The sequence below is a fragment of the Aythya fuligula genome, chromosome 17 (assembly GCF_009819795.1).
Source record: "Aythya fuligula isolate bAytFul2 chromosome 17, bAytFul2.pri, whole genome shotgun sequence".
NCBI lineage: Eukaryota > Metazoa > Chordata > Aves > Anseriformes > Anatidae > Aythya > Aythya fuligula.
This window is the reverse complement of record NC_045575.1, coordinates 9,400,479-9,428,443: the sequence shown is the minus strand read 5'-3', so window position 1 is coordinate 9,428,443 and position 27,965 is coordinate 9,400,479. Positions and strand designations below refer to the sequence as shown.

The 27,965-nt window shown below is 47.1% G+C and overlaps 2 protein-coding genes across 2 annotated transcripts; both read left to right on the top strand.

The window, feature by feature from the left end:
* Positions 1-1,737: 1,737 nt before the first annotated feature.
* LOC116496010 (solute carrier family 2, facilitated glucose transporter member 11-like) lies at positions 1,738-15,078 on the top strand. Its single transcript, XM_032198813.1, has 12 exons — positions 1,738-2,676; positions 5,088-5,186; positions 5,735-5,895; positions 7,066-7,190; positions 7,774-7,903; positions 8,099-8,247; positions 9,043-9,230; positions 9,968-10,078; positions 11,081-11,182; positions 11,321-11,396; positions 12,046-12,173; positions 12,834-15,078. The coding sequence occupies exons 1-12, from the start codon at positions 2,656-2,658 to the stop codon at positions 13,032-13,034; spliced, it is 1,491 nt and encodes a 496-aa protein (XP_032054704.1). The 5' UTR covers positions 1,738-2,655; the 3' UTR covers positions 13,035-15,078.
* A 2,007-nt stretch (positions 15,079-17,085) lies between these two features.
* LOC116496184 (solute carrier family 2, facilitated glucose transporter member 5-like) lies at positions 17,086-26,206 on the top strand. The gene is made up of 12 exons (XM_032199096.1): positions 17,086-17,114; positions 18,010-18,112; positions 19,087-19,247; positions 19,751-19,875; positions 20,772-20,901; positions 21,813-21,961; positions 22,749-22,936; positions 23,759-23,869; positions 24,305-24,406; positions 24,729-24,804; positions 25,132-25,259; positions 26,000-26,206. Exons 1-12 carry the CDS (start codon positions 17,086-17,088, stop codon positions 26,204-26,206), a joined length of 1,509 nt encoding a protein of 502 aa, XP_032054987.1.
* The last annotated feature ends 1,759 nt before the right edge of the window (positions 26,207-27,965 follow it).

Genomic DNA, 27,965 nt, shown 5'->3' with positions numbered 1-27,965 from the left:
CAGGAATTGCTGCCCACAACCGATCGATAACTTTAGCATATGGTCCCTCAGGAGCCTGTTCTACAGATGTGAATGGAGGTGCTTTCTTCTCCCCTGGGAGACTAAGAAGAGCCCTCTGCGAGCTGTGCAGCTGTTTGGTGAATAATCGCAGGGAACTGCAACTGAACCTGGGTACTGAGATAAGGACCCATTCCCTTTAACATCTCTGCAGTAATCCCATACAGAGGGTCCCCCGGTTGACACAGCTGACCCGCTTCCCCCTGTGCTAACTGCAACCATTCCCTTTCAAACAATAACAATGGGGAAGAAGTTAACAATAAGTGTGCCAAGTTTTGACAGTCAAGTGGACACATTAGTTCTGCCTGGAAAACCCACTGAATTATCTGCCGAGCCGCCTGGGATTGTAAACCATAGTCCATAACCGTTTTTCAAGCTTGTTGTAAAAGCTTCCAATCATGCGGCTGCCACAACCCGGTGCCTTGCACAGGGTCGATAATAATAGGGCAGGCCAAGGATGTAGCATGCCAGTGCCCCTCTATGATGGCATCACGTATGACGGAGCACCTGTCCCTCCTTGGTGCTGACGGTGTTGTAGCGATGGATAATGAGGGAACTGGCTCCGGTGGGGCAGATGAGAGAGGAAGCTCCTCCAAATCCGTAATTTTTAAGTTCCCCAATTTCTCTAGCAGTTCTCGGAGCAGCTCCTCCAGTGAAGGTCGATTTTTGCAAGCTGCTGCTGCACCTCTCATTGGTGAAGCATCCCGAGTGGATTTATTGCTGCCTGTCAGAGGCACAGATGCTGGCAGCACAGCTTCAGCAAGATTTTCCGGTGCAGGGGGTGGGGAGGGCAACGCGCACCCCCGGGGTGGGTGCAGGAACCGGTGAAAAGAATCGTGCCAGCCGTGTTCCTGAGGTCTCAGGTTTTGTACTCGGTGGTCTGTCAGTCCCAGACGGTACTGACAAAGCTTGCACCACCACCACAGCCAGCTGCTGTTCGGTTTTCATACCACACAGCGCATTAATCACTGTGTGCCAGGTCATACTTAATCTTTATCTAGCTGTCCACTGGAGACGGCTTCATCCCATAAGCGAGCTCCGATGTGCCGCCGCTCATCAGGGCTAAGCATTAGAGGGACTCCCTTCAGAAACCCTCCTTCTGGGCCCAGCGCACCAAGGCTCGGATCTTTTTTACACTGCAAGACACACCTGTCTTACAGACCATACCGCAGAGAAGCTGCGCGGCCGCTTCCCCCTCCGTGGTGCCGCCGGGCGGGCGGCAGGGCCGTGATCTCCGCGCCCCGCTATGCGCCCTCTCTCCACACGGCGGCGCTCCCCTGGCGGTCCCGCTGCCGCCTCCCGCCGCCCGCAGCACCTCGGGCCCGGATGTTCCGCACCGCGACCCCGCCCGGTGCCTCGGCTCCGCTCCTGGGCTCCCTGCGGCTCCCAGGGCTCTCTCCGCGTCTCGCCGGGTCTCAGCCTGTTCGGGTGCCCTGTGTTGCAGGAAGGACGGCCGGCAACACGGCAGCCACCAGTATGGTCAGATGATGCTCTCTCTTTTTTACCCGAATAGCCTGACTTTTATAGCAAATTTAACAGGGGCGGGTAGTGTCTCACGGAAGATTATCGGTTAAAAGCACTCAGACAACTGCATGAAACAACCCCACCTGCGAGGAAACGACCCCCTTGTGATTAGCAGTCGCGTAGATCCCGTCCTTGAAGCCAGCTGCTGGCAACAATATTTTTTAAATTCCTCAATTGCGCGATGTGGGAACGCTGTCATGGGAACTTCTTGTAGTCGTCCTGGCAGCGTGGTTTGCTCAGCTGCAGCAAGTGATGGCCTCCGTGCTGTTTCAGAAATCCCCCAACACATGGCCGTACTCACATAACGCGCTGTGGATCCCATGAGCGATGTGTCCGAGCACACAGACACCCACACCCTGTGGCACGAGCAGCCCCAGGTCCCCTCGCAAGCGGCGCGGAGATGCTTGAACAACGGCAGAACAGCAGCGGGCGAGATGCTGTGACAGCTCAAAAGGAACCGAGAGCATTTTGATGCGATACTCAGGAGTCATTCGTCCCCCAGCAGCCTCCTCTCCCATTCACACCTCACCCCTGCATTGCAGGACACCAGCAGGAACACGGCAAAGGGCCTTGGCCTCACAGTGGATTTCAGAGGCCTGGGGCTGGTTCCTGCCACTGTCAGGACCAAAGGAAATGCTCTGGTTTGCCCTGCGGATGCTAGATTGAGTTCCAGGGCAAGTGCAGTCATAAAAATAGCTCAGGCTTTACTTCTCCGATCACATTTAATTGGACAAACACTACCGGGCAGCTACGTCGGACGCTTGGAGAGGGAATCCATGCTGCACACCATACCGGCCTTCAACAGGAATTTAGGCAGCTCTGGATCTTGCAGAAACATTTTCCCCAAACTGCCCTGTATTTCAACAAAATTAATTGAGCTGTCTTGCTAATGAACATGCAGCTCTATTTAGAGAATGTAAATCAGCTGGCAAGACACCTGCCAAGTCAAGTGTGTTATCCTAATGTAATGGGTGACTCAATACACATTCCTATGCTGGAGATTTAAATAATCCCTTAGAGCACCGCTGAGAGCACCAGAGGCTTTGGCAGACAGAAGAAAACCTACCAAAGAGGATGAACAAGCTGCAGAAACTGGTAAAAACCATCTACTTTACTATTATTGTTGACAGGTTTTATTTTTCCCCAGTTTTTATATGGCTGTGTAAGTACCAACAGGTTACTGTAGAATTATTTGTCCAGCTCATCCCAGTCCTTGGGATAAAGCTGACAGGCTCATGGCTCTCCTGGCAGCTGCATGCCAGGACAGTCGTGCAGAAGGCAGGTGTTATGGAAGGTTTGGGAAGGTAACCCTGTAATACAGCTCGGCTCTGAGCTCAGAAGTGCTTGGTGGCTCCTCAAGGAGCAGCAAACCATCTTCCCTTAGCTCGTAGCCACAAAAAAAGGCTGTGATACCAGACCTGATAGGTGATGCACTCTACAGTGAAAACAGGGAAATTAGCAGGAGCATTTTATCCTTAAACACTGCGATTAAAAAAGAAGAAATGTGCTGCTGGGGAAGAGGAAATCTCTCTCACTTGGAGAACTGGAGTAAGTGGGAGAAGCAGAGGCAAAATTAGGTGTGCAATCCTTAGCTCTGATTTCAGTAATGAGACAGGGAAGTGATGTAGCCAAGGGAAGTGCGAGCAAGTGAAACGCACCCACTTCTAACTGGGACAAGGGAGAGCTCAGCCTCTTCTTGCTGCAGGGCTGGAACAGCCTGGCTTCTCCTCTGTCAGGGAGAACATTCTGTCTCAGGCTGCTATGGAAGTCGTTTACAGGGAAAGGCTTTGATGAAAGGAAAAATCTGAGATTATTTGAATTTGCAATTTAAAAAACTCTTGGGACACTAGGCAAAATTTTCCTCTCTTTGGTAGATGGATCTCTGAAAGGAAAACGAGCAGGCAGAGCAGAGGGGGCTTCCCAGAACTGGCTTATCTAAGTTCTTCCCAGGGCCAGTGGAGTCATATTCATGTAGCAAAACAAAATCTAGCCTGGGGTGACCCCGCTGGTGGCGAACAGCCAAGGCTGAGCATGGGCTCCTCATGGCACCCTGCAGAGCTGTCCCACTGGGAGGGGTTTGCACGCAGGGGGCTGGCAGAGACCGTCCTGGCAGGAGGTGTCAGGCTCAGGGCCAAGTGTCCCCAGCAGGCTTAGAGTGGTCTTGAGACATGGGACATCTCATGTACAGGAGGGCGCAGGCACAAACTAGGTGTGAACTGACAAGGACTGGTGGTGGGGCTGCAGCGAGGATGGAGGCGCTGAGTGAGGAGGCACGATGCTGCTGACACTCGGCTGTGCTCCTCTACAAAGGCAGTCGGTCCATCTGGGGGCAGTCAGACACAGAAAAGTGTCCAGGCAACCATGGCAAGAATGACCCGAGACTTACAAATGTGACAGAGGAGGAGAAATCAGCAGAAATGTTTAGAAAGTTTCTCTGCAGTGTCCCTGTCAGAGTTAGCCCCAGTGATGTGATGTGGAAAACCCAGTTGTGCTATAATTTCAGGGCATCCTGCTATGAGGGGGGAAAAATGAAAGTCTTTTGCTCACAAGCCTGGCAGTGAGCTCTCAGTTCCCATACTGTGCCAGCTAGGACAACTTGTCTACACCCTGCAAAAGGCAAGAGACTTCCCCAACACCCTGATCCTGTGATGCTGCATGAAGCAGCTCCATTAAAAGGCAATATAAGCAACGGGCAACACCAGTGGTGGCCTCAGGGAGACACAGAACATGACACAGGACCACCTCTGCCACATATTGCACCCACATCACAACACTGAAAGTGTAGAAAATATTGTGGCTGAATACTCAGCTGTAGCCTGCTAAACACAAGGACCTGTAGGAGCAGCTGTGTGATGAGAAAGTTCAGCAGAAAGACATGGCCTGCTCTGTACAAAATGCAGCATAGAAAGGCGCTCTATTTTAAACTCAAACAAAAGGACAAAGGCTGTATAATTGCAACAAAAAGGTACAAGAAATAGCATGCCACTGCATCAGAAGTGCATCGGGTATAAATAGCCACAAGAAAATCTCTTATACTCCAGGGAAGCTCCATCCAGGCTTAGCTAGAAATGATTCAGGAGTTATTAAGCTTTGGCAATGCTTCTTGAATAATTCATCACATGAGTACAGGTTTTTGTAACAAATTGAGTTAACTGAAGCAATAACGCCAGTCTCTACCAGTATTTACTGTTGTGACACTGACTTTTTGTAAGCATATACGTTAATATTAAATGAAAGACACTCTCAGGCCTTGGCCCCAAAGCAGTCCCAGACTCTTCAGATTGTTAATCCAATGGATTAATAACATCATTTTGCAGTACAGGGAGACATAGATTTTAAAAATCTATTTTTTTCTTTCTGTCTTTGATACCTCCCATTACACAACATCATTTGTAGCCTGCTCTAATCTTCAGTACACACTACCCAAAGTGTGACAAGGCCAAATGTGTGCTGAGCCATTTTGTTCTGTGCAAGAAAGCCATCTGTTTTCTGTCCATCTTCTTCAGCTTCAGAGCAGGATCCTGATCCTGACAGTATGTGCTGCTGGGATTGGAGGCACTTTCCAATACGGTTACAACATCTCAATCATCAATGCTCCAACTTCAGTAAGTACTGCTAGTCCCTCGGGCTCTTCCTGGGCAGACACTTCCTCGGTGTCCTGATGGTGGCATGCCACCAAAAATATGAAGACTGACTGTGCTGAGGGTGAAAATGTTTTGTTTGCTCTGTAAACTTCACAGCTGAGGTACCAAACTTTGCTGTCCTGAGCCACCCTCGTGCAGGATGTAGTGTCAGAAGAATGTATTCAAAAGCCTCATTTCAATTGTTTTAGAAAATCCAATTCTAAAATTCTCCAACCTGCATCCCATAAAACTGAATTTTGCCTTTAAACTCAAAATCAGGCCCATTAAAATATTTTAAATTATCCAAGATAGCTGCACGCAGATATAAACCAAGTACAACTTTGAACAGCTACAGGTTTACACCCTCAGCCCCCTGTTAAAAACACGTCTGAAAACTGGAGGCCGTTTTCAGCCAGAGGTTTAGAGGCACGAGCACGGAATAAGCAGGTACATGAATAAGGAAGCCCTTACACTTCTCAGCATCCTTTCTCTCCGTGTGGTGGTTACACAGCACTGTCCTTCCCTCGCAGTACATCCAGGTGTTCATGAACAAAACCTGGCAGGAGCGCACGGGTGTTCCCCTGGAGGACAACATGATCCTGCTGCTCTGGTCTTTCACCGTCTCTGTGTACCCTCTGGGGGGCCTCGCCGGGGCTGTTGTTGCTGGTCCCATGGCCATCATGTTGGGAAGGTAAGAGGGTGCTGGCTTTTACTTTACACTTTGCAACTTTCAGTAGTCCGAGAGGAATTACGACCCCTGTCGCAAGATAGCCACTGCAGTTACAAACCATGAACTGCTGCCCTCCATCACGGAGCAGTCTGCAGTTATCCATGCCACAGCACCCACCTACGCAGTCACCACCGTTTCTGTGCCCAGTTTTGTGTTGTCCTTTCAATCATGAAGTCAGGACAGAACAGGCCAAAGATTTTTCTTCAGAGCAAACTGTGGGAATTGGTAGGAAGGACACAGGAAAAACAGAGTGTGCTTGCAAAGAGCAGCTATTGCATCCCAGCTCCATGTGGCTCCCAGCCCACAGGCTGCCTCTACGTTTCTGACTGAAGTATTTCAGGGGGTATTTGTTAAATCTGCTCATTTTTTTTTTTATTTTTTTTTCTCTGTGCTTGTGTTCCTGAAAAACATATGCCTCTCCTCTCCTGTCTTTCAAACCCAGCTCTGTCCCTAGTTCTCTAGAGAAAATCACCATTGGTGTAACCAACATAACCCAGTAGGAGGTTAGATTGTACCTGCTTCCCTCCTGACCCCAAGAATTTCCCTCTGTGTGCTGTCCCTTTGGTGTGCTCCTCTCACATGCTGACGCAGGCACTGCTATGCTTTGGGGTGGGATCGGAGGGCTGTCCCCCACAGCCACTTTTTCCATGGTTGTGAAGACCTGGAAGGGACGTGGCTTTCTTATCCAATGAAAAGTTTCACCTTGTACTACTTAGCAATAAAATCATTCCCTTCATGAGTAAGAGAAAGATTCCTAAGAGTAGGTAGGGCAGCCCGCTGGGACTGGAGAGAATTGCTGGCTACTACAGGTCAGGAGAACTTCCTTTTTTTCCTGGTTTTGGACAGAAATTCCACCTGTGACACTTGAAAATATTGAAAAATTGAAATATTCTTCCCCATTCAAATGGGGAGCGCAGGAGCAGTGAGCCTGGGTGACGACCCCAGGGGGCCTTCCCTGTGCCTAAACCCAGCCCTGCAGGGACACCCTGTGGTCGTGGTGGTAGTCAGCAATGGCCCTACTTGTGTGAGCCGTGCAGATTTTCTGTTAATGCAGATTCCTGTTTTGCTAACAACACCCCAAAGTGCTGACCTGTGCATCTGAGCTCACAACCGTGTCTCTTCTCTCTGAAGGAAGATGTCCCTGCTGGTTAACAACGTCTTTGTGCTCATTGCTGCCATCTTGTCAGGATTCAGCCAAATGGCCAAATCCTTTGAAATGATTATGGTCAGCAGATTCTTCACTGGCATGAATGCAGGTATGGCAACGTGAGAAATATAGCAGAACAAACATGGTAACAAGTATCAATTAGAGAAACTCAAATGGGAATGACCCAAGGCATTAAAATAATTCAACTTCTAGTATCTTGTGCAGTCTGCATGCTGGGAGGGAAGCCCTGGCAGAAACGGAGCGAAAATCAATCCCTCTCTGCTTGTAAGCAGGTTATCGGTCATGTCCCACGGTACATTTTTTATAGAAGTTCTTCCCAGAGAATAATGATTGACACAGGTGACTTAAAATGTGACCTTACCCCCAGAATGGGGTCTAGAATGGAACATCGTTTGTAACCTCAGATTTGGTGCTGAGAAGACCATAGGACTGAGGCCCAGACACATTTCAGTTTCATCCACTACTACTTATTAGTATGCAAATGTGTGTTTAGCAGCTTATGCAGTAAGAGGGAAATTAAAGGTTTGTGTGAATAATAAGCACTGGTAGATCAGTCATCACATGGCCTGTAGCAGAAGGGTCCAGCTGGCAACCTGGAGAGGTGGCTGACGGCGCTTGTCCTCGTCTCCTCTGTCTCCAAGCTGAGGCCAGCATTTGTCTGCCCTGCCCAGGTGTAAGCATGAACGTTCAGCCCATGTACCTGGCAGAAAGTGCCCCAAAGAAGCTCCGAGGAGCTGTGGCCTTGACCTCCGCATCCTTTACAGCCCTGGGGTTGGTGCTGGGGCAGGTTGTCGGACTCAGGTAATGTAGAGCTAGAAGCCCAGTTTTTACTTATTAAATCTTTCTTCTCTTTCTTCTTCTTCTTTTTTTTTTTTCCCCTTTTTGCTTTACTCCCCCTCTCTTTTCTTTCTTTTCCAGTGCCCACATGCCACAGAGGATGCTGGACTCTGTTGTAAATTTTACTGAGCAATTATGTTTTATTTTATTTTTCTCCAGAGAGCTCCTCGGAGGGGAGGAGAGCTGGCCGTTCCTTTTAGCTAGCAATGCAGTGCCTGCCCTGATCCAGCTCATGGCTCTGCCTTGGTTTCCTGAAAGTCCCAGATACCTCTTGATTGACCGTGGAGATAGAGAATCCTGTGTTTCTGGTGAGTTTAGGGTTACTGCCAGCCTCCTGCTGAGCGCCCGAGATCTGCTGACTGAGCAGATGCACAGTAAGAAGGCTCAAATCACAGTAAGAAGGTTCAAATCCTGCTTTTGTACACAGACTTAGGCTGTGGCCTCTTGAGAACAGTGCCATGACTTTTACACGTGAGCAGTATCAAGTTCCCTTTCTGAGCACTTCTTCTTCCAAGCCAAGGAACCTTCTATAATCTCAAAAATGTTTGATCTGTTAAGATAATTGAAAGGCATCTTCCTACAAAGGATTTTTTTTTTTTGATACAAAGGTAGGGTTAAAAGGTGGAACTTGAGTTCACAGCAGGGTATATGTTTTGCAACCTTGAAGTGAAATAAATGCTGCCTGGGGAGCTCATGACCAAATCTGCAGCAAATTCATATTAAGGGATTTGCTTAGATTTGTAGCATACAAATCCCCATATACAGAGCAGCTGGAATTAGTTTCCAGGAAACATGTACCAAGAAGATCTTAATTGCCTGCATTTCCCAGGGAAGTCAAGTGAGATATGAGCCTGAGGCATGGCTGCCGAAATGGCACTGTTTGGAAATATTTTCTTGTCAAACAACGGGGATTTGCAGTCCCTTTCCCCCAGTCCTTCAAGGGGCTGCACGGCAGCTTGCCACCTCTGTGGAGGCAGCACCATGATCACAGCTCTGTTCTGCAGCTTCCCGCAGCCATCACCTCCTGCTCAACCCTTCAGCCTGCAGATACAGGCGATCTGAAGGGAAAGCCCAGGGGATGAGAGGTTCTCTTGTCCTTGCAGCCCTGCAGAAGCTCAGAGGCAACAGCGACCTGGGAGCGGAGCTGGAAGAGATGCTGGCTGAACAGGCCGCTGCTAAAGGTCAGAGGGCGAAGAAGCCTTGGGAGCTGTTCCAAAACCCAGCTGTGAGGTGGCAGCTGGTGAGCATCATCGTGCTGAGCAGCGCCATGCAGCTCTGTGGGAACGATTCGGTAAGCAGCCTGGCGCTAGTGTGAGCCACATGTACGAGGTGTTGGGTTTAATGTGCCTCCTGCAGGACGAGAAGGAATAGTGCTCTGCTCTGCCTGTGGAGATCTTCCTGCTGAAAGACATGGACAGAGTAGTGAAAAGTTGAATTTGAGCATAAAAAGGGTGGCATAAAAAGGTAGCTGGGTACAGACGCTAGGTCTGTGTTACAATGCCCATTCACTATGCAGGAAAAAACCCTTTGGCATCCAGCCCTGGATGAAATGGGGAAAGCTAAATGGAAATGCCAATAAACCATGGAAAACAAGATAAAATCTATGTACAACCGCAGCCTTCTGAGAGCTGAGGAAACAGCCTTCCTTTGCTGATGAGGGCCTTCTCTTCCTATAAGTGCTTCCTCTCACATCTAGTAATGGGCCATTGTAAAGACCTCTTGTTCCAGGGAGCAGCCTGGATTTAGCAGTCTGACTTCCAGTTGCTCTGCACTGTGAAGGTCACGTGGGTGTTTGCTTTAGAGACCACTTGCTTTGAAAGGCTTTGTCATCAACATCAGGGTTCAAATCTCAGATGCTTAATTCCCAAAGAACACCTCTGCACTATGGCGAGCTTCAGAGGGATGTTGTCAAAATTGCCTGTGAGACGCAGCACCTTAGTGGGGCTCTGCGTGGTTCTTCAGGAAAAAACAATGGGATGCATCTTCAGACACCTTCCCTTACTGCTCTCTCCTCTGTTCTCTTCCCAGATGTATTTCTATGCAGCCTACGTGTTCCAGGAGGCTGGAATTCCTCAGGATAAAATCCCGTATGTTGTCATCGGCACGGGGAGCTGTGAACTGATCACATCCATTACCTGTGTGAGACTCTTACTGCAGTGCTGACATGCAGGCCATGCTGACAGGGAGGAGCCCGTTAATTACAAACTTCAGATTTACATCGCCTCGCATCCCAGGGAAGCACTTTGCAGCACAGCAGTCAGGCAGTGCTCAGCTTTCATGCCCAGAGGGGTTAACGGGGCAGTACAGTATGTCTGAAAGCTGTCTGGGAGGGTCTAAATGGAAGCTGTGCTTGTGATCCATGCTCATTGTCATTTTCGTATATCCTCAGCCCCTGTGGTTGAACATCTGTGATTACAACCAGAGCCACTATTTATCCAGACAACTGTGGATGCAACCTCAGAGGCTGAGGAGGAGAACAGCAGCAGAGGAGTCCATAGCAAAGTGCTTTTCCTCTTCTTTCTGGCCACTCCATTCAGTTTTCTCTCCTGCAGCAGAGGCCAGTATTCCTGCCACAAGCTGTGGCTAGCAGGCTGTGCCCTGCAATCAGTCCTCAGTTTATCTGGGGGACACTGAAGCCTCCAGACCCTGGCAGTTTGTGATAAGAAGTTACCACCCTGACCCATGCACCTCAGCCGTGCCAGTGACACACTGGGCCCAGCCATCCTGGATTTTTAATCCTTCTCTCTACAATATACATCAAGAATGAGAAACAAACTTAACGTGATAGAGAAATAAATCTTCTAGCCGCTTAGCTTGCCATTTCTCAGCACCAAATATCCTTAAAGCTTTATATTAAATATGTATGTATATATATGTTTTGCTGCATGTCACTACAGATAGTGGCAGGGTTTAGGTGCAGCTGGGACATTCTCATCTTGCCTGAAAACACATCATGCCTGGCTCCTGCCAGCAGACCCCTTCTGAAGGACCATTCTTTTTCTGCTAAGAAGTGGGCAGTATCCTTGAATCAGCTGTAAAGCAATACAGAAACAGAGAAATGAAATGGGGCAGAAGGGGACAGGCAGGAATCTGTAAACAGATGTTAAATGTGTTGTTTTATTTCACTGTTCCGTTGTGCAGAACATGATCATAGACTATGCTGGTCGGAGGCCGCTGCTGCTGGGGGGCTATATCTTCATGGCAGGATGGGCCGTGGTCTTCATGGTCGCCCTGAGCCAGCAGGTGACAAACTTCACTTCATTATTTAAGGGGAACGGAGCTGGGCTTCACCTTTTGTGTGACTGGGGTGGTTAGAGTTGGCAAATAACAGTAAGTGTCCTCGTGTCCTTACTGGTTTTGTGTTGTTCCCTGCGACTGGAGACTCGGATCAGCTGGATGCCCTATCTCAGCATGGCCTGCATTTTCGCCTACATCCTGAGCTTTGGAATTGGACCAGGTCAGTTCTCTGAGTGTTTGCACTGAAACATTTGGGTACTGCAGACTTTTAGTGATGTGTGCAAGCAGCAGATGCCTGGAAGCACAATTTCCGTGTCTGTTAGCCTACTAACACTTATTTTCTTGGCAGACCATGTTACTTTCTGTGCCTGGGGGCAGGGTACACGGGTTATGTGTGTGTGTTTGCTCGGTATGAGTAGATGTGAGGCTCTGTTTGCTGACATGAATTTGAAGGAAGGGCAGGTAAGAAAAGAACCAAGCTGCCAGTGTCACATACCACATGGCTGGGAAGTAATTTCTTGTCCCGGTCCCTACAGTGTCATAGGGTTGAATTAATTATAAGCTGTTCTCACAGATCCTGGTGAGAATAATGTGGATTACAAAACCTTTCCCAGCAGTTCATTCTAACATGAGAGAGTCTGAATAATTAGCCAGCCCTTAATATTCAACCCAAAACTTCCCCACTGCAGTTTATCTCTATTACCACTTGTTCTGGCACTGTTGACGAGTGAGAATAATTTACTGAATAATAATCTACTACTGTTCTCATAAACTTCGTGTTGTTTTTGCTTGTTAGTATGTGTTCTCCTGTTTTTGGTCAACAGTATTACGTACAGTGTTTTTAACTTTCCTGCCATTTCTTTTTCCAGCTGGTGTAACGGGAGTTCTGCCCACCGAGCTTTTTGACCAGATGTCCCGGCCAGCTGCCTACGTGATCTGCGGCTCCCTGCTCTGGTTCAACCTCTTTCTGGTCGGAACAGCCTTCCCGTTCATTGTGGTGAGTTCCCACAGCGATGCCATCCCCTGTGGCTTTTTGGTCTTCTGTACAAGGCAGAGGCTCTCTATTGACCATGAGACAAGACAGGGCCTGGAATATCACAAGCTGCAGACACGCAGCAAGCCAGCACTGCCATGAAGGTTACCTTTATCAGGGAAGCAATCAGAACTCCTTTAAGCTAAACTTTCCTTGTGTTCCCTAAGGTGATTTCTGATGTGAGGCTGGACACGGATTAATTTGGGGCACGGATTTTCTATATCCCGCTCTCTCCTCAGCTGGGAATGGCTGGGACTAGAGATGTGATCTAACTCCCCCTGCCAGGCCCTGGCACCATTCCCTAATGTGGTTCCTGAAGTGAAAGGAAGCAGAAATCCTTGATATGCATGCAGTCCTGCCTCATTTCCTACTGTGGGTCCCCATTCTGTACAATTATGTAGAGACAGAAAGACAGAAAAAGACATTTTGAGATACTCTTTCTGCTGTGTCAAATCTCCCAAACTGTGGTGGGGAGCTGTTGCACCTGTGCATGGGAAGTCCTCACTCAGGAACACAGAAATGCTCCCTGGCTGAAGTTAGTCTGTGTAGGAAAGGGGTTTAGTGACCTGTTCGCCATCACACAGAGTGTCTCTAACACTGTCTTTTTCTTTTCCTCCTCCTCAGAAAAGTCTCGGACATTTCTGCTACGTCCCATTCCTTGTGGTCTGCATCTGCACTGCTCTCTATATCGGGCTCTTCCTCCCTGAGACGAAGGGGAAATCCTTCCTGGAAATCTCAGAGGAGTTCAGGAAACGGAACTTCAAAGCTCAGAGCCACGCAGCATTGTATAAAGGCCCCGAGGAGATCAAATCCACCGTGTTGTAGCAGAGGGAAGGAGAATGGCGCCTGGGGGAAGCTCAGCAGCGGCTATGTTCTCTTGCAGGGACACGGGGAGAGGAGGAGGGTTAGGGAGAACATATTACTCTTAGGTTCACCTCGAAACGATTTTAGGCCAAAGCAGAAAACGCAGCCGTTCGGTCCACATTACTTACTTACATTGTTTGTTAAACTCCTCCTAAGCCACCACTTGCTCTCCCTTCCTGCCTGCACCACTAACACGGACTTGTACTTTGTCAGCCCTGGGGACGTTCTCAGTGACTGGCTTCCTGACAAGCCACCTGGAGGCTTCTTGTTAAAAACTGGTCAAGGGTGACACAAGGGTTCCACTGAAATACTTTCAGACAGGTAAATCAGAGAGACACCTGACAGCAGCAAAACACGGATAGGCAAGGGATCTGATCGGTTTTCTCTAGGAGATCAATAGATGTTACAAACTGTAGTGAGACGCCTCTCCACCTGCTGAATGCTCCAACACCTGATAAACTCTTTTCTTGCTACACAGCTTAAAAAATTGTCCTGCTGCTCACTTCCATGAGTTGAAATGCACAGTACTTGCTTCCAGCCAACACTGAGACTCAGGCCACGCTGCCAGGTACCTAAATACTGAATTGGGATACTATGGTTAGGTATTGAAATCTGAAATTTGGCCCCAAAGGCTGAGTTTAAGATGGGCCTTGATTTAAAAAAAAAAAAAGAGAGAGACAGAAAATGAAAAATAGATTTCCTCCTTTCCCAAGGAGGTGTTCATAGGTGTTCTTGGATAAATGGATACACCCACTGAAGGGTCCATAGCTAGCAGCCAAAGCATATCAGCCTGCCACACACCACCAGATCTTTGCGTATATAGAAGTTTGTGCTTATGGAAATAAATCATGTTGCTGCTTATTTAAAGCAAATCTATAATGTACATCAACTAATAAATCTCTCTAAATATTTAAACATCTATTTTAGGATTTTAGTAGTAAATAACACATCTATATATTAGAATCCATATGAAAGAGGGACAGACTGCTGCCTTATTCTCTTATCATCAATTACCACCATGCAGTGCTTCAGCAAATTTATTCTAAGCATCTTCTGTATGTCTTCTCCACCCAGACAGTAACTTACACCTCAGACGCCTTTTTTTGCTTCTAAATCTGTGTTCTCAAACACAAAAATTAATACGATTAAGTTATTTTTTTAGACACCAGATGAAATTCTCAGTACCTTGTGCAGTGCTCCTGTTGTTTCTGTTATTAAGTGATTTCAAATCGCCCCCTACTTGTTGAGCAACAGTGAGAGTTAATTATTTTCAGCTATAAAAACATGTGACAGGTGGATTAGGAAGAAAGCTTCTAGTACTTGCTAAGTGGCTTATTATACAACTGACTTTTGGGCACTGTTTGCAGACTATTTATTCTGGGCTGGTTTTCTTCATGGCTTGTTTCTTGCCATCCAGTCCTCTGCTATGAAGCACAGGTAATTCTCCAGTCCCACGTGCACACCATGAGCACAGACACTGCTGACGCACCCTGTGGGGCTCCCACTCCATTTTACACCCACGTTCTGCTGAGGCTGGAGTGTGGTGAGGAGCTGCGATGGCAGCTGCTGCTTCTGGATGTGGAGAAGATTCCCCACAGCACGTTCTCATTTGTCTCCACAGAGCATATTGGAAAAGACCCAGATGTGATGCTGATATTCTGTAGATAGCCCAGTAGAGAACAGGGCAAAGGTTCTCATTTCACATGGTTTTCCCAGGCATCAGGTTGACTGGTGATGGTTTTCTGCTGATGGTTGCAGCAAAGAACGTATACATTGGCAAAATAAGTAGTTGAAGTTTCTTTCTGTATATTTGTAACTAAGTCAATAAAAGTGCAGCATTTTTAAATGGCATGAATGTAAACATCACATTTCCAGAGCGTATTATGGTCATGCTGGGCATGAGTGGAGAGGCAGATATATTTCTCAGACAAGGAGTCTGTGCAAGAGCTGTCTTTCATTGTCTACAGTTTACAACATAGGGAAAATAAATCTAAACTTTTGTTCACTTGTGTTTGGTGCTAGTAGTCAGTCACACACACACACGGGCAACAGCATGTCTCTGCTTTTGGGCAACACTGAGATTTGGAAACAATCAGGAATTTGAGAAAGACAACCAAGAGTAAGACACCTGCAAGCTAGGAAATGCAGAGATACTTTTCATTTATGCAGTCTGGAGAGCGCAGGAAGGGGCAGATGGAAAGCGTAAAATTGTTGAAGCAAAAAGTGCTGGTAGCATCACAATGGTACCAAAATACTCTGACATTCCTTTGGTGAGGATCAGAGAATACAGGAGACAGGAGGGAAAACAAGGCAGTAGAGAAGACGCAGGGTGGAAGCTGGGGATGGACTAAAGAGACTGCCTGGGTGAGGGAGAGCCCAGCACAGACTGCCAGGAGGTGCAGGTCAGAGAAGAACTGGGCAAAACGGAGAAGTCCTGCGACATCCAAAGGTCCTCAGCTCAGCCACCTGAGTCAGCATTTTTCTGCTTTCCCCAGATCCCTGGAAGGACGGGCACCTTCTGCAGCTGGCCGTATGCCACACAGCTGGCGAGGAATGACACGCATTCAACACTTCCAGAGTTAGGGACCCCATCCTGCGAGTACACTTCAGGAAACACCAATTCCAACTCCTGGCGTTTCTTCTGACTATGGCCTGAAATCAGGTGTCCTCAGAGTGACTAAGCAAAGACAAACAGTGGTTACATTTTAATTGATCTGATCGGTTACATTTTAATTGAAACACTTAACAAGTTGGTTAATTGTTACTGAACACACCTTCATAAACTGAAAAAATGTATGTCAGTTGTTTAGGTCAATTTTCTTATGTGAAGCATCGGGCAGAAACGCATCTTGTAAAAACCTTTTAACAGAAACACGGAGACTGCTAGATAGAGGTGATTTAAGAATATGGATAAAAGTAAAGATGTCCTTTTTTAATTTTACAGTTAGGATGCAAAACTGACGTTCAACCTCCCTAGCATCTACCCTGCTACGGGGACACAGACTTGAACTTTAAGGCAGTGACCATTACCCTTGAAGAGTCGACTGACCCTACAACCCAAGTGTTGAGTGCTCAGGCTTAGTCAGGCTTAGTCATGTTTTGGAGTCAGGCTTCAGAAGGCTTTACCGTGGTGAGGCTCAAAGTAACAGGACCTCCTCCTTTGGTGTGATGAGTGATTACCCAACCTATGTCTTGGGGAGGCCAGGCCAGTCTGCTCTGGTTTGTGCTGGTCCCTGGACTTTGCTTTCCATTAGTGCCTTCTCGTTGTCCTTTACTCATCTCCTGCAGCTCCGTGTCAGCTGTCGCTTCAGCTTCTCTTCCCAACTGACCTGGCGTGAATGCTCAACTCGCCGAGATGACCGGCAGTTTCATCAGTAACCAACACAATAATGACAAACCAATAGCAAGAACTTCATGACAAACCAAAGAGAGTGCAAACACTGAAAGAGAATGAAACAATGTGTTGAAATATTATCTCGGGCTCCTCTTTCTCTATATATAGACTGACTTTTTCCAAATTACCTGAAGAAAGCGTCAGGAAAGACCTAGCCTGCAAGCTGAGATGACTACCTTTGCATGCAAGTTGGTATATGTTTCTCTTTTTTTCCCCCAAATAGAATATATTTCTTATTTTTTCCCCCAAATAGATTTTTTTCAGTACAGATTTTTTTCTTTTCTGCTATTCTAAAAGACCAATTGCATAAATTAAGTACAGAAAGAAAATAAATCTGAATCAAATATCGTTAAAATAATAGTACAGAGTCATAATTGAGAGATATCAAATATCTTGCAAGAAAATATTTTTAAAAATCAAAGAAAATTGGATTTGAGAGCACCTTTGTGTTTAATGCCTGATACGTGATAGAGAAGATAAACCAAAGGAGTTCAGAGCAGAGCAACAAAACAAGGCTGCATGATTTGACAGATGGAAGAGGACCAGAGGACTGAAAAAGTCCTCCACAATAAATGAGTTATCAGTAAGTAAGTATCTGAAAGATGTAAACACCAAAGGATGGAAATCAATCCTTTCTTGTCAAGGAGGTATAGGAAAAAAATACCCAGAAAATATAAAACAAAGATATTTTTAAAAAACAATTTTAGGATGAGTATTAAATAACAATAATAATAATAAAGTCTTCCTGATTTTAAAATCTGTGAGACTGGAAAAGGCACCCAAGAGATGCAACACAAAACTGAAGCAATCAATCAAGCAATGGTGTTATGATACAGAATGAGGATAAGATGAAGAAATTTGCTGCAGGTGCAATACACGTTTTGTACATAGAATAGAGTTTACTGACTTTGTTGCTGATGATCTGTCTCATGCTGATGTGTGGCATCTTTAGGAACATGAAGGATGTTAGGAGATGTCTAGTTGCAGAGACCACAAGTCTCATTTCTTCCTAGTGCTCTGACACGCAGCAGATTGCCATCATTTGATTTATGAATGCACCAAATATCAGATTTATTCAGAACCGAGTCCTCTGAAGCCAACAGTTTTACAACATGGATAAATTTGGTGCCCATTGAAACAATGGCATTCATCTGATTAGAAATCAGCTTGTAAATGTTTAGCAGTTATTGCTCAGCATTGCCTTTGGATACGATTTGTTCTAGAGATAAAAGTGCAGCATCGTGCCATGATTGCTGGACACATCCCCACTAGGACTCTCCGTAACGGAGCATGGGGAGTGGGAGGGACTAGCAATCCCATGCTAGTGCCAATTAAGTTGCCCAAAGCTGGAGCCAGGAGCACTGAAGTGTGAATCCGGGTGCTGGGAGAAGTTCTCTCCTTTCCACAAATTTTCTACTGCCCTGTGCTCTTGCTGCTGTGGTCTTGCACTGCACTAGCTGTAAGGGTTCCCACAGGCAAAACGGGACAGCCGGGGCATGTCTGAATAGCTGCACTTGCTTTCTTTGCTGTTTTTTCTTCCAGCCAGAAAATGAGCTACAACCTCTTCCTCCTGGCTTTTGTCCTGGGCATTGGTGGAACTTTCCAATATGGGCTGCAAGTCTCCATCATCAATTCTCCTGCCGAGGTAAGCCCACCAGTTGAGCTCTCAGCATGGATTTCAGTGTCCTCATGTGCTCCTCTCTCTATTTCCAGTCACTAGTTTTTCCCTTCTGCTCTCAAAGCTAGACTTGTGGCTTCCTGGTTCTCAGAGCAGCTGCCATCGCTCCTGTGTTTCATTGCATTTAACTTTTGTCTGGTGTCAAGAAACTGGGAAAGGGGAGGATGAGGAATATCTATGAAGACAGCCATGTGTCCATTACTGAGTTGGATTGTTCACAGGACGTTCTGCTCTCTCCAGAGCTCAGGGACTGCCTTGCAGCAGGTCTCTGGCTATGCACACTACGTCTATGTGAATGCATCTAAGGCGAAACAGGACAGGGAAGAACTGTAGCTCTGGAGCTGAGGTCAGCACTGATACCGCAGCTGAAAAAGGGGAATTGGGTGAGGTGTTTGTCATCTTCAGTGGTGCTGAGGACACCGAGCTTGTAGTATCACCACATTGCAAAGCCTCATCCTGAATGAGGACACACTGAAGTTATCTAGAGCAGGTCAGAGAGACCCCAGAATAGTGCACATCAAGGGACAAATCCTGACCTCACTGAGGTCAACTGGAGTCAAACCTGAATTTCACCCAAGGCATCAGGCAGGATGCAGAAGGTGGACGAGAGGAACAAATGGGAATGGAGGGAAAACCTGGGTAACAAAATGGTCAGGGTCTAGCACATAAACAGAAGCCCAGCTTGCCCTTCTCTTAGTGGCACCCACTACTGGTATTTAATATTGATAGTTACTGTGATTCATTGCACTGTGTTTTTAAACCATGGACTCCTGTAATGTTAGTGGCAAAATTCCCTTTCATTTCACTGGGGCTAAGATTGCAGCCAAGGTGTTGATAGAAATGTATCAAGCAAGACACGCAGGTAGGTAAGAGAAGCAAAAAAAGAGGTGCAATTATTAGGAAATACGTTGATTGAGTCCATTTCTGTTTTTCTTTTAAAGTACATCAAAAGTTTCATCCGTGAGGCCTGGCTGAAGAGATACGGATCTTCTCCCAGTGAAGAGATCATTACGTTGATGTGGTCCTTCGTTGTGTCCATTTACAGCATCGGTGGGCTCCTAGGGTCCTTGTCTGCCGGGTATTTGTCTGTTAGATTTGGAAGGTAGGAATAATGACTTTACTGGTCTTTCTGTTTACGCCAACACCTGCAAAAACAAGTGGTTGTCTCTTGGTAGAAACACTGCTTGTAAAGCAGTGCTGTGAGCAGCCCAGGGCCACTTCAGATCAGTTCAGTGAAGACAGAGAATGGCAAAAACTGCCAATGATCACGTAAATCATGCCATGGTCCTTGTAAATTCCAAAGCCAACCTAGTTCAGAGAAACCACTTGGGGAGTGCATACCTTTTAAACACGCATTTCCCAGACACCATCTCACAAAGGCTGTTCCTCAGCATAGATGCAGGCTCCAGTAGAATACATGCAAGTGGTGCTGTAGGCATGAAAAGTTCCAGCTGGCTTTTCAGACTATGACAAAATTTTCTCCTTTCCCATTTGCTTCACGGCAGCTGATCTCAGTGATACCCATGATACAATATGTGACTTCTGTCCAGCCATTAATGCCACATGGGCAGTATTCATGCTCATCCTAATTTAAATGAATTCCAGGAAGAAGGTCATGCTGCTCAACAACATCCCCGCTCTGCTGAGTGCAGCTCTGATGGGACTCAGCCGGCTGTCTGGATCCTTTGAGATGATCATCATTGGCAGATTATTAGCTGGAGTTTGTGGAGGTAAATCTGCATTCCTACATATGGGTTTTAATAGCTGGGAGAGCAGTGGCTGAGGGTCACAATGTTTTACCAGTCTGACTGTATGGATTACAAATTTTCACTAAACTCTGAAGAGTGCCTGATTACTGAATGAACTTTTTACTAAGAAAACACAAACATAATTAATCATGTGTGACAGCTCCATTTTTTTTATTTTTATTTTTTATCTTCACATCCAATCCATATAAAAATACTACCAACTTGTGAAAAAGCCAAAGCGTGTGATATTTCAGGGAGCACGCTCACTCAACAGAAAGCTAACCTCTGTTTTTTCTCTTGCTGCTGTTGTGGCTGACACTGCCTTCCACGTTACAGACAAGGGAGTGGTTTTCAAGGCAGGCAATTCTAATTTCCAGATCCTGAGAAGGTTACACTCTGTCGGTGTTTTGATCCCTGAGCAGCTGGATAAAGAAAATACTAACCAGCAAATGAATAAATAAATGTGTTTTAGTGAGAATAATTCTTAATTAATTCACAGAGTAAATGGAATATATGGTGTGATTGTGTTAACTTTTGGCTTCAAGCACAAAATAAAGCACACGAGATCCTGAGTATATGCTGACATGTCTAACTGGGATTAAAGGGATCGATAGCAATCCTGTGGCTGGAGGAGCCATGGCAAGGGAAGGCCAGCCTGGTGAAGAACTGACTTCCCAGGAGAACATACTTGCTTAGTGAAATACTTAGCAAAGATGCAATGCCAAGGTGTTGGGAACACATTTTGTGTGAGCCAGACTCATACTCAGCCCTGTAAAAAACATTTTATAGCCTAATCCTTTGCCCTTCCAAAACACCAGACCGCCAGGAGTTTGTACTGCCCCGGTACTGCCCCGTCTGACGGTCATTTGTCGCTGCAGGTTTGGGTCTGAATATCCACATCATGTATGCTGGGGAATGTGCCCCGCAGAAGCTGCGTGGGGTGATTGCCATAACAGCTTCCACTGCCATCGCCATCGGCAAGTTTATAGGATTTGCTCTGGGTCTCAGGTAAGGGGGTCAGAGAGCTGCTTAATTTCTTCTGTTTTTAAAATATGTGCATATGTCAATGCAAGCCTACAGAAAGGCAAATCAACAGCTTTTTTAGACATGTTTTCAGGGTACCCTAGGTAGCCAGACCAAATTGGCTCGGCACGAATTCCAGACTTAAGTAAATGGAAAACAGAAATCATACAAATATTTAATACTGAAGAATGATGTTGCTTCCTGGCAAACACAGATCAAAATACAGAAATGAAAACCTTTAACAGATGAGTTTTACGTCTTACTTTTTTAAGAAGGAACAGTGAGTGTCAGATGGACCAAAAACTTCCTGGAAACACACAAAAAGCAGCACACCCACTCACCAGGCACTCATGCAAAACCAGAAGGCTTTGGTGGATCCCTGCCCCTCAGCCCAGGCCCTGTCTGCCTGTCCTGTGCCAAAGGCAGTCTGTCCTGTCCCCGGGCACAGGTCATTCTGCCCGCAGTGTACTCGGAGCTGCTTTTTTGGAAGGCCAGTCCCAGGCTGGGAACCCACAGATCCTATCTTCATTGTAACTTGGGAGTAACTCTTTGCAGCAGAAGCAGAGGGATCAGCCACTGCAGGCTCTTTCTGCGTGCTCTGCCAGGCCAATGCTCCTCGCTGGGGGATTGCAGGCTGCAGTTAGGGTGCTGCACTCCCTGCTGAGCAACAGGTGGCAACGCTGTGTAATGCCTGTGCTGCAGGCAGTGGCACTCTGCTCTCCCCTTCCTCCTCCTTTGAGATTTAATTTTTCTGGGCCGAGAAATCCTGGAGACCCCTCAGTGGCGACTGCCAGGACACACGCAGCAGGGCTGAGGGACCAGCCTGTGTCCCATGTGCTCACTTGGCCAGTGCACAGCAATGTTCAGCTCTTCTTGCTCTGCTGGTCTGGTTTCAGAGAAGTCCTCGGGGTGGATGCTTTCTGGCCAATTCTCATGGCAGCGAACGCGCTTCCTGCCCTCATTCAGCTTCTCACCCTGCCCTTCTTCCCAGACTCGCCCCGCTACCTGCTCATCGACAAAAAGGACAAGGAGGGGTGCATCAAAGGTAAGGAAATGGGCCACAAAGCTTTCATTTTAGCAAAAAAAAAAAAAAAAAAAAAAAAAAAAGGAAAATATGGGAAAACCCCACAGACCCACAGACGCCTGGAAGAGATGTTCAGTTTGGAAAGAGACTCTTGGCTCTGAAACCACCTGCAGTTTTAACACAAGGCAGCCCCTTCTGTTTTGGTGTTAGAGCTGTCTTGGCACTCGTACTTGCCTTGTCCCCTGCCAGGATCCTCTGGGGGATGCAAGCACGCGGAGCTTGTGCCCTGAGCAGTCAGGGCACGGATGCAGCACACCCTGGCTCTGTGTAAGGAATGGATGCTCCCTACCAGCATGCCATTCCAGGTCTTCAGCAGGCCTAACAGCAGCCACTGACATGAACACAGAAACAGCCATTGTGGCTTTCTGGAGGATGAAAAGGCAGAACTCTGGCTTTAGACTTATTTTTTACCATAGGAACTGTTTTTCCTTGCTTTAGTGTATGCCTGAGAGCTGTATGTGTAGCGGGAGGGGAGTCAGGGAAGGATCAGTGGGAATTTAGGCTCGGTTTACAATGAAACCCTGTAAAGAGCTACTGGCCAACGGTGAGGTTGTGACTAAGATTTATGAGTAAAACCAGTTCACAGTGAGCTGGGTCAGCATTTAGGCTGAACCCAGACCTCTAGGAAGTTCACACAGGCAAAGAGCCTGAAGCTGAAATAAAACTGCAAGGCAGGATGTACTCCCTGAATCCAGGGCTGTGCTGGGGAGTGTGGACCAGGAGTCACCTTCTCTTTCCATCCGTCCAGCTGTGAAGCAGCTCTGGGGAGACGGCGACCACATGGCCGAAATAGATGACATGACTGCAGAGCAAGAAGCCATCCGTGGGGAGAAGGCTAAGCACGTCTGCGATCTTTTTCGTGACAAAGCTGTCCGCTGGCAGCTCATCACTCTCTTCCTCGTCGCCGCATGCACACAGTTAATTGGAGTCAATGTGGTACGTGTGCCACTTCTCTCTGCTTTTTAGTCTGCTTACGATTCCTTGGCAAAAAGTAAGTTCTGCAATGAGTAGTAAAATGCTGATTGCAACAGGGGCTGTAAGAAGGGGAAATGTCAGTGTTTATTATAATCTATTCCCATGGAAGCTTGGGACTTGGGATAAGGTGAGATCTGTGTTTTAGCAAGTGTCTTCTGAAGGCATCTCTCTTATGATAACACATTTCAAAAATCAGATTAATTTTGCAAATTCAGAAAGACTTTGAGATTCATAAAACCATTTTCTACTCCTCTCTTGCAGAAGTAAATATATCACGAAGGATCAGTATAAATTTAGTATAGTCACAGTGGAATTTCTTCTGCGTTAGGAGGACTTACATCTGGAAAAATAGTGGCTATCGAAATCACTGAAGATATTTAGAGATGCAATAGATAATTTAAACCATTTGCTTAGCAAGTACTGTCAGTATTTCTATGTGCTCTATGTTCTGCACATGAGACACTAAAACAGGACGTGTGCTCCATGTCCTGCATGAGATGCTAAAGGATGAAGAATTTTGTAACCTGTAACATAAAGCAAAGGCCAGTGCTAAAAGAAAGCAAAAAAAGAAAAAAAGACCGTGTGTTACTGAGTTAGAAACAGAGCTGTTCACAAAAGCTCTTCTGCACAAATGAGTCTCATGGAAACATTGAGGATTAGTTACTGAAATCAGGAAGATTTTATTTTCCTAAGGCCTGATTAGTTATTATCTGTCAAAAAAGGCAAAGCTAGTGTAAACAGAACCACCTAGGAACAGCCTTCACATGTTTTTGTACTTTCCAGGTTTACTTTTATGCATACAATGTCTTCCTACAAGTGGGAATCTCCCCTGCTCAAACCCGCTACGTCTCGCTGGGAGTTGGGGTCACCGAGATCCTCACCACAGTTCTGTGTGTAAGTGGATCCTCAGCTGAATTCATCCTGCTGTAGTGCCCGTTTCATTGCAATCTTTAGAAACTACTGCAAATCGAGCGCCAGAAATGAAACTCCTGCAACAGTTCAGCAGGAGTACCTTGTACTGATCCTGCAAAACACCTCCCTTCTCAGCAGGACTCTCGGCTATAGATTTGTGGCAATGAACAGTGCAAACGTTTCCACGTTGCTGTCCTCCCAGCTGTCCTTTGCCTGCAGAGTGCTGCCCTGGTCCTGCCCTGCCCATGCAATGCTCCCTGCAGCCCTGCACCTCCCCAGCTTGCCCCAGCACCTGCCTCTGGTGGTGCTCAGCCCCTCCTGGAGGAGCCCAGCTCCCCAGAGCCTCCCAGACCTGGCTGCTGAGGGCTCCTCCTCGTGCCTGCTCCTGGAGCCGACAGTGTGTCCTCCTGGTTGCAGGGCTACCTCGTAGAGCGGGCGGGGAGGAAGACACTGCTGTGGAAAAGCTACACGGTGATGGCCCTGGCTCTAGGGCTTCTCACGGTCACGCTCACACTGCAGGTAAGCATCACATCTTCCATTTTATTCTATGGCAGACATCATCACTATTTCCCTTCCCCCAAATCATTTTGTAGCTGAAGCAGAATTATCCTGAGGCTAATCATCACACTGGCAGTTCCCAGCCACGTACACACAGATTCAAGGCAATAGCTTTATACACCCCTGACTGCTGCCAAAATTATCTCCCTGAAAAGTGTGTGGGAGCTGAGGACACAGATGTTGGTGATACCAAACAGTAATGAAGATTGACCCCATTTCTAAGGGAGCTGGATGAATAAAATTTTAATTTCAGGTTTAATTTGCTTTTTGTTTCCCATCACAGGATTCTTTCTCCTGGGTACCATACTGCTCTGTTGTACTCATCTTTATCTACATCATGAGCTTTGGCATTGGACCAGGTTGGTATTTCACGTATTCCATATATCTCTGCCTTCCTTACGCAGCCTTTAGGAGAGGCAAGGCTGCTCCACGGTCAGTGTGAGTCCCTGCTCCTGATTCAGTGGGAGGAGATGTTCCAGGTCCTGGAGCACTCTGTAGTGTGGCAGGAGTTAAAATTTCATTTCCTATTGCTTTCCTGCATGCCTTTCTCCTGAAGGACCAAGCAGCACCTCAAACACTTCCAGGTCAGATAAAGCCATCGACTTCCATGGCGATATGTAGTATGAGTTACAGAAGCATCCTGCAAAATTTTTAATTTTCCCTTTTTTCTTCAATGTTTTTTTCAGCTGGAGTATTATGCCTCCTGCCCACAGAAATATTTATTCAGTCATACAGACCAGCTGCTTATGTTTTCAATGGTGCTTCAAACTGGATCCAACTCTTCTTCCTTGGCCTTGTGTTCCCTTTCATTGTGGTAAGCAAAGCAGGGTGTGTTAAAACTGTTTGGGGGAAGAGGTACGGCCCTTCTTGAGCCCAGAGCCTGCTTCTCCTTTTCAACATTTCTTGCAATGGGCAGAGCCCACACTGACTGCAGTTCTGATGGTCTCTTGCTTTCTACCTAGACACATAGCTGAAGTGCAGCAAACCCACAAAATGCTGCTAACTGTGCACCCAGGGAGTATCCCTGGCAAACATGGAAGGGTGACAGGCATCGACACCACCAGCAGTCATCTGAATGTCACGAGGGGCTCCCTGCTTCTCCCTCCTTGTCCTGTGTGTCCTTTGATGTTAGTGTGGAAAAAGGCCGTGCCTGTATTTGTCCCAGAGGTCCCACCCAGCACTAGGAAGTCGCAGGGAAACAGAAGCCCCTAACCTCTGGGGACTGTGCAAGGAGGGACCGAGCTAACACACAATGGACCCTTCCCAGTCTAGCACTGACTGAGAAGGAGCAGAGAGGAACAGTAACTGGAACGTGGCTCAGCACCTCTCTGAATTGCCAAGCAATGACATTCAATGCCTGCTGAGCGTACAGCTTCCCTCCCTAGGGCAGGAAAGGAGAATTAGCTTGCCTTAACACTCAGTGCTGTTCCCACGGTGGCTACAAGCAGGACTGACATCAAGTGTTTTAGTGAATACAAAACCAGAAACATATCATACGAGAAAGATATCTAGATCAATTTATATGAACGTATTTTCTCCTTTCTTTTCCCATAGGAAGGCCTTGGTAGTTTCTGTTTCATCATTTTCCTGGCATACTGCCTGTTCATGGCTATCTTTGTTTTCCTGGTGGTGCCAGAGACCAAAGGAAAGACAATGCTGCAGATCATGGAGGAGTTCAACCGCCTGAACCACCGTGGGAAGAAGGGGCAGCCGGCCCTACCGCAGAATAACTGCTCCCTGATGATTGTTACTAGACTTTAATAATGAACTCTCCGGTCCATATTTTGTGCAAGGACTATGTTGTTCATATTTTGAAATTACAACTTTTTCTGAGCTGCTTGTGACCATGTTTCTGTGACCTGCAGCATGGTCTTTATCCTTTTTTTTTTTTTTTTTTCTTTTTGGAGGATATTCGTTGCTACATTTGAAGAAGAAAGGCATAAAGGACATTAAATTCCTGGGGTAAAGGAGACACTGTGTTAGAGAAGCATCCAGACATAGGCTGCCATCTCCAGCCAAGGTTACTGTTTTGTGCGTTGTTTCTGAGATTCTTCTGTTGGGACGTACAGCGATGTACCCGTACTGAAAGAAAGAATGACAAAGAAAGCAGAGCTGCAGACAAGCACGAGTAGGCCAATCCACAGTGGGTCTGTTTGCCTCCATCAGCAATGGCAACGGAGCATCCAGTCTTCAGCCTGGAGTTACTGCGTGTCAGAGGAGGAGCACTGAGCTGCAATGGGATTCAGTTCCCAAGAGTTCCTGGTACTGATGAGACAAAGAACTGTGGTGCCTCTCCCAGAGAACTCAATCTCTGTGTGTCTGAGTATTTGCTGGCCTCTCCAGGACTCCAAGTACTCCAAATTCCCATCACAAAATTTGGGAAAAGGGCCTCAGTTTTTGTATTCTTTGCTATACAATGTGACACACCCTTGCTTATAGTGCTTTGCAGTTTACTGATAAGGAAATGAAAAAAGCAGTGACTTGGAAAACACATCTCACTGATGGTACCTGCATTTGGCTTTCACCGATCGAAGAGTCAGGGACAGAGGAGAGCCCATCTCTGGGATTGTGTTGTCAGGGTCAAGGAATCCCGTGTCTGGAAGTGAGACCTTCACTACTGGCTGTTGCAGAGGCTGCGCAATGCAATAAAATTTGCAAAAGGACCCAAACGTTGAGTGGCAGTTTCTTTTGAACACCTAACCTCCTGCTTTCTGATTGTCACACCACCCTCTGACAAGACTTGTGGCAGTGCCAAGAGCTGGTACCAAAAGCAGTGGCTTTCCCCTGCTGTGCTGGGTTTACGTGACAAGGGTTTGGTGTGGGGGGGCTGCAGAGCTGTGAGCAGAGCCCAGCAGCTGCCCCGTGTCAGACAAGGGCCATTTCCAGCCTGTTCCAAAAGGGACCCGCTGCTGGTCAGAGCCGAGCCAGTGAAGGCAGACTTAAGGAAGGGTGAAAACGCTGCTCAACAGCAGCTGGGAGACAAGGGTGAGAAAATGTGAGAGAAATAAGCCCTGCAGACCCCAAGGTGAAAGCAGCAGGAGGGCAGGAGGTGCTCCAGGCACACAGCACAAGTTCCCCTGCAGCCTGTGCAGAGGCCCCTGGTGGAGCAGGCTGTCCCCCTGCAGCCCATGGGTCCCACATGGAGCAGATCTCCACGCTGCAGCCCCCCCGTGGGTGGAGGAGCCCCCAGTGGAGCAGGTGGATGTGGCCTGGAGGAGGCTGCGGCCCATGGAGAGCCCCCGCAGGAGCAGGGGGTTTGGGGGGGGCTGCCACCCATGCCCTTGAAAAGAAAGGATTAGGTTAACTAGCTTAACCTGGCCTGGGCTTCCTCAACCCTACTGGCTTGCAGGGAGGAGTGGTTTTGTGTCTTTTAAGACACTAAAGGCTCATTCCTTATACCCGTCTTCCTACAGTGCCATCTTGCTCAGCATGCCTGACTTCTTCCCTTTCCCCCCCTGCTAGACCATACTGCCTGCTAGAGGGAAATCGTGGTAAATCATTAATGCTGCCATAAACCAGC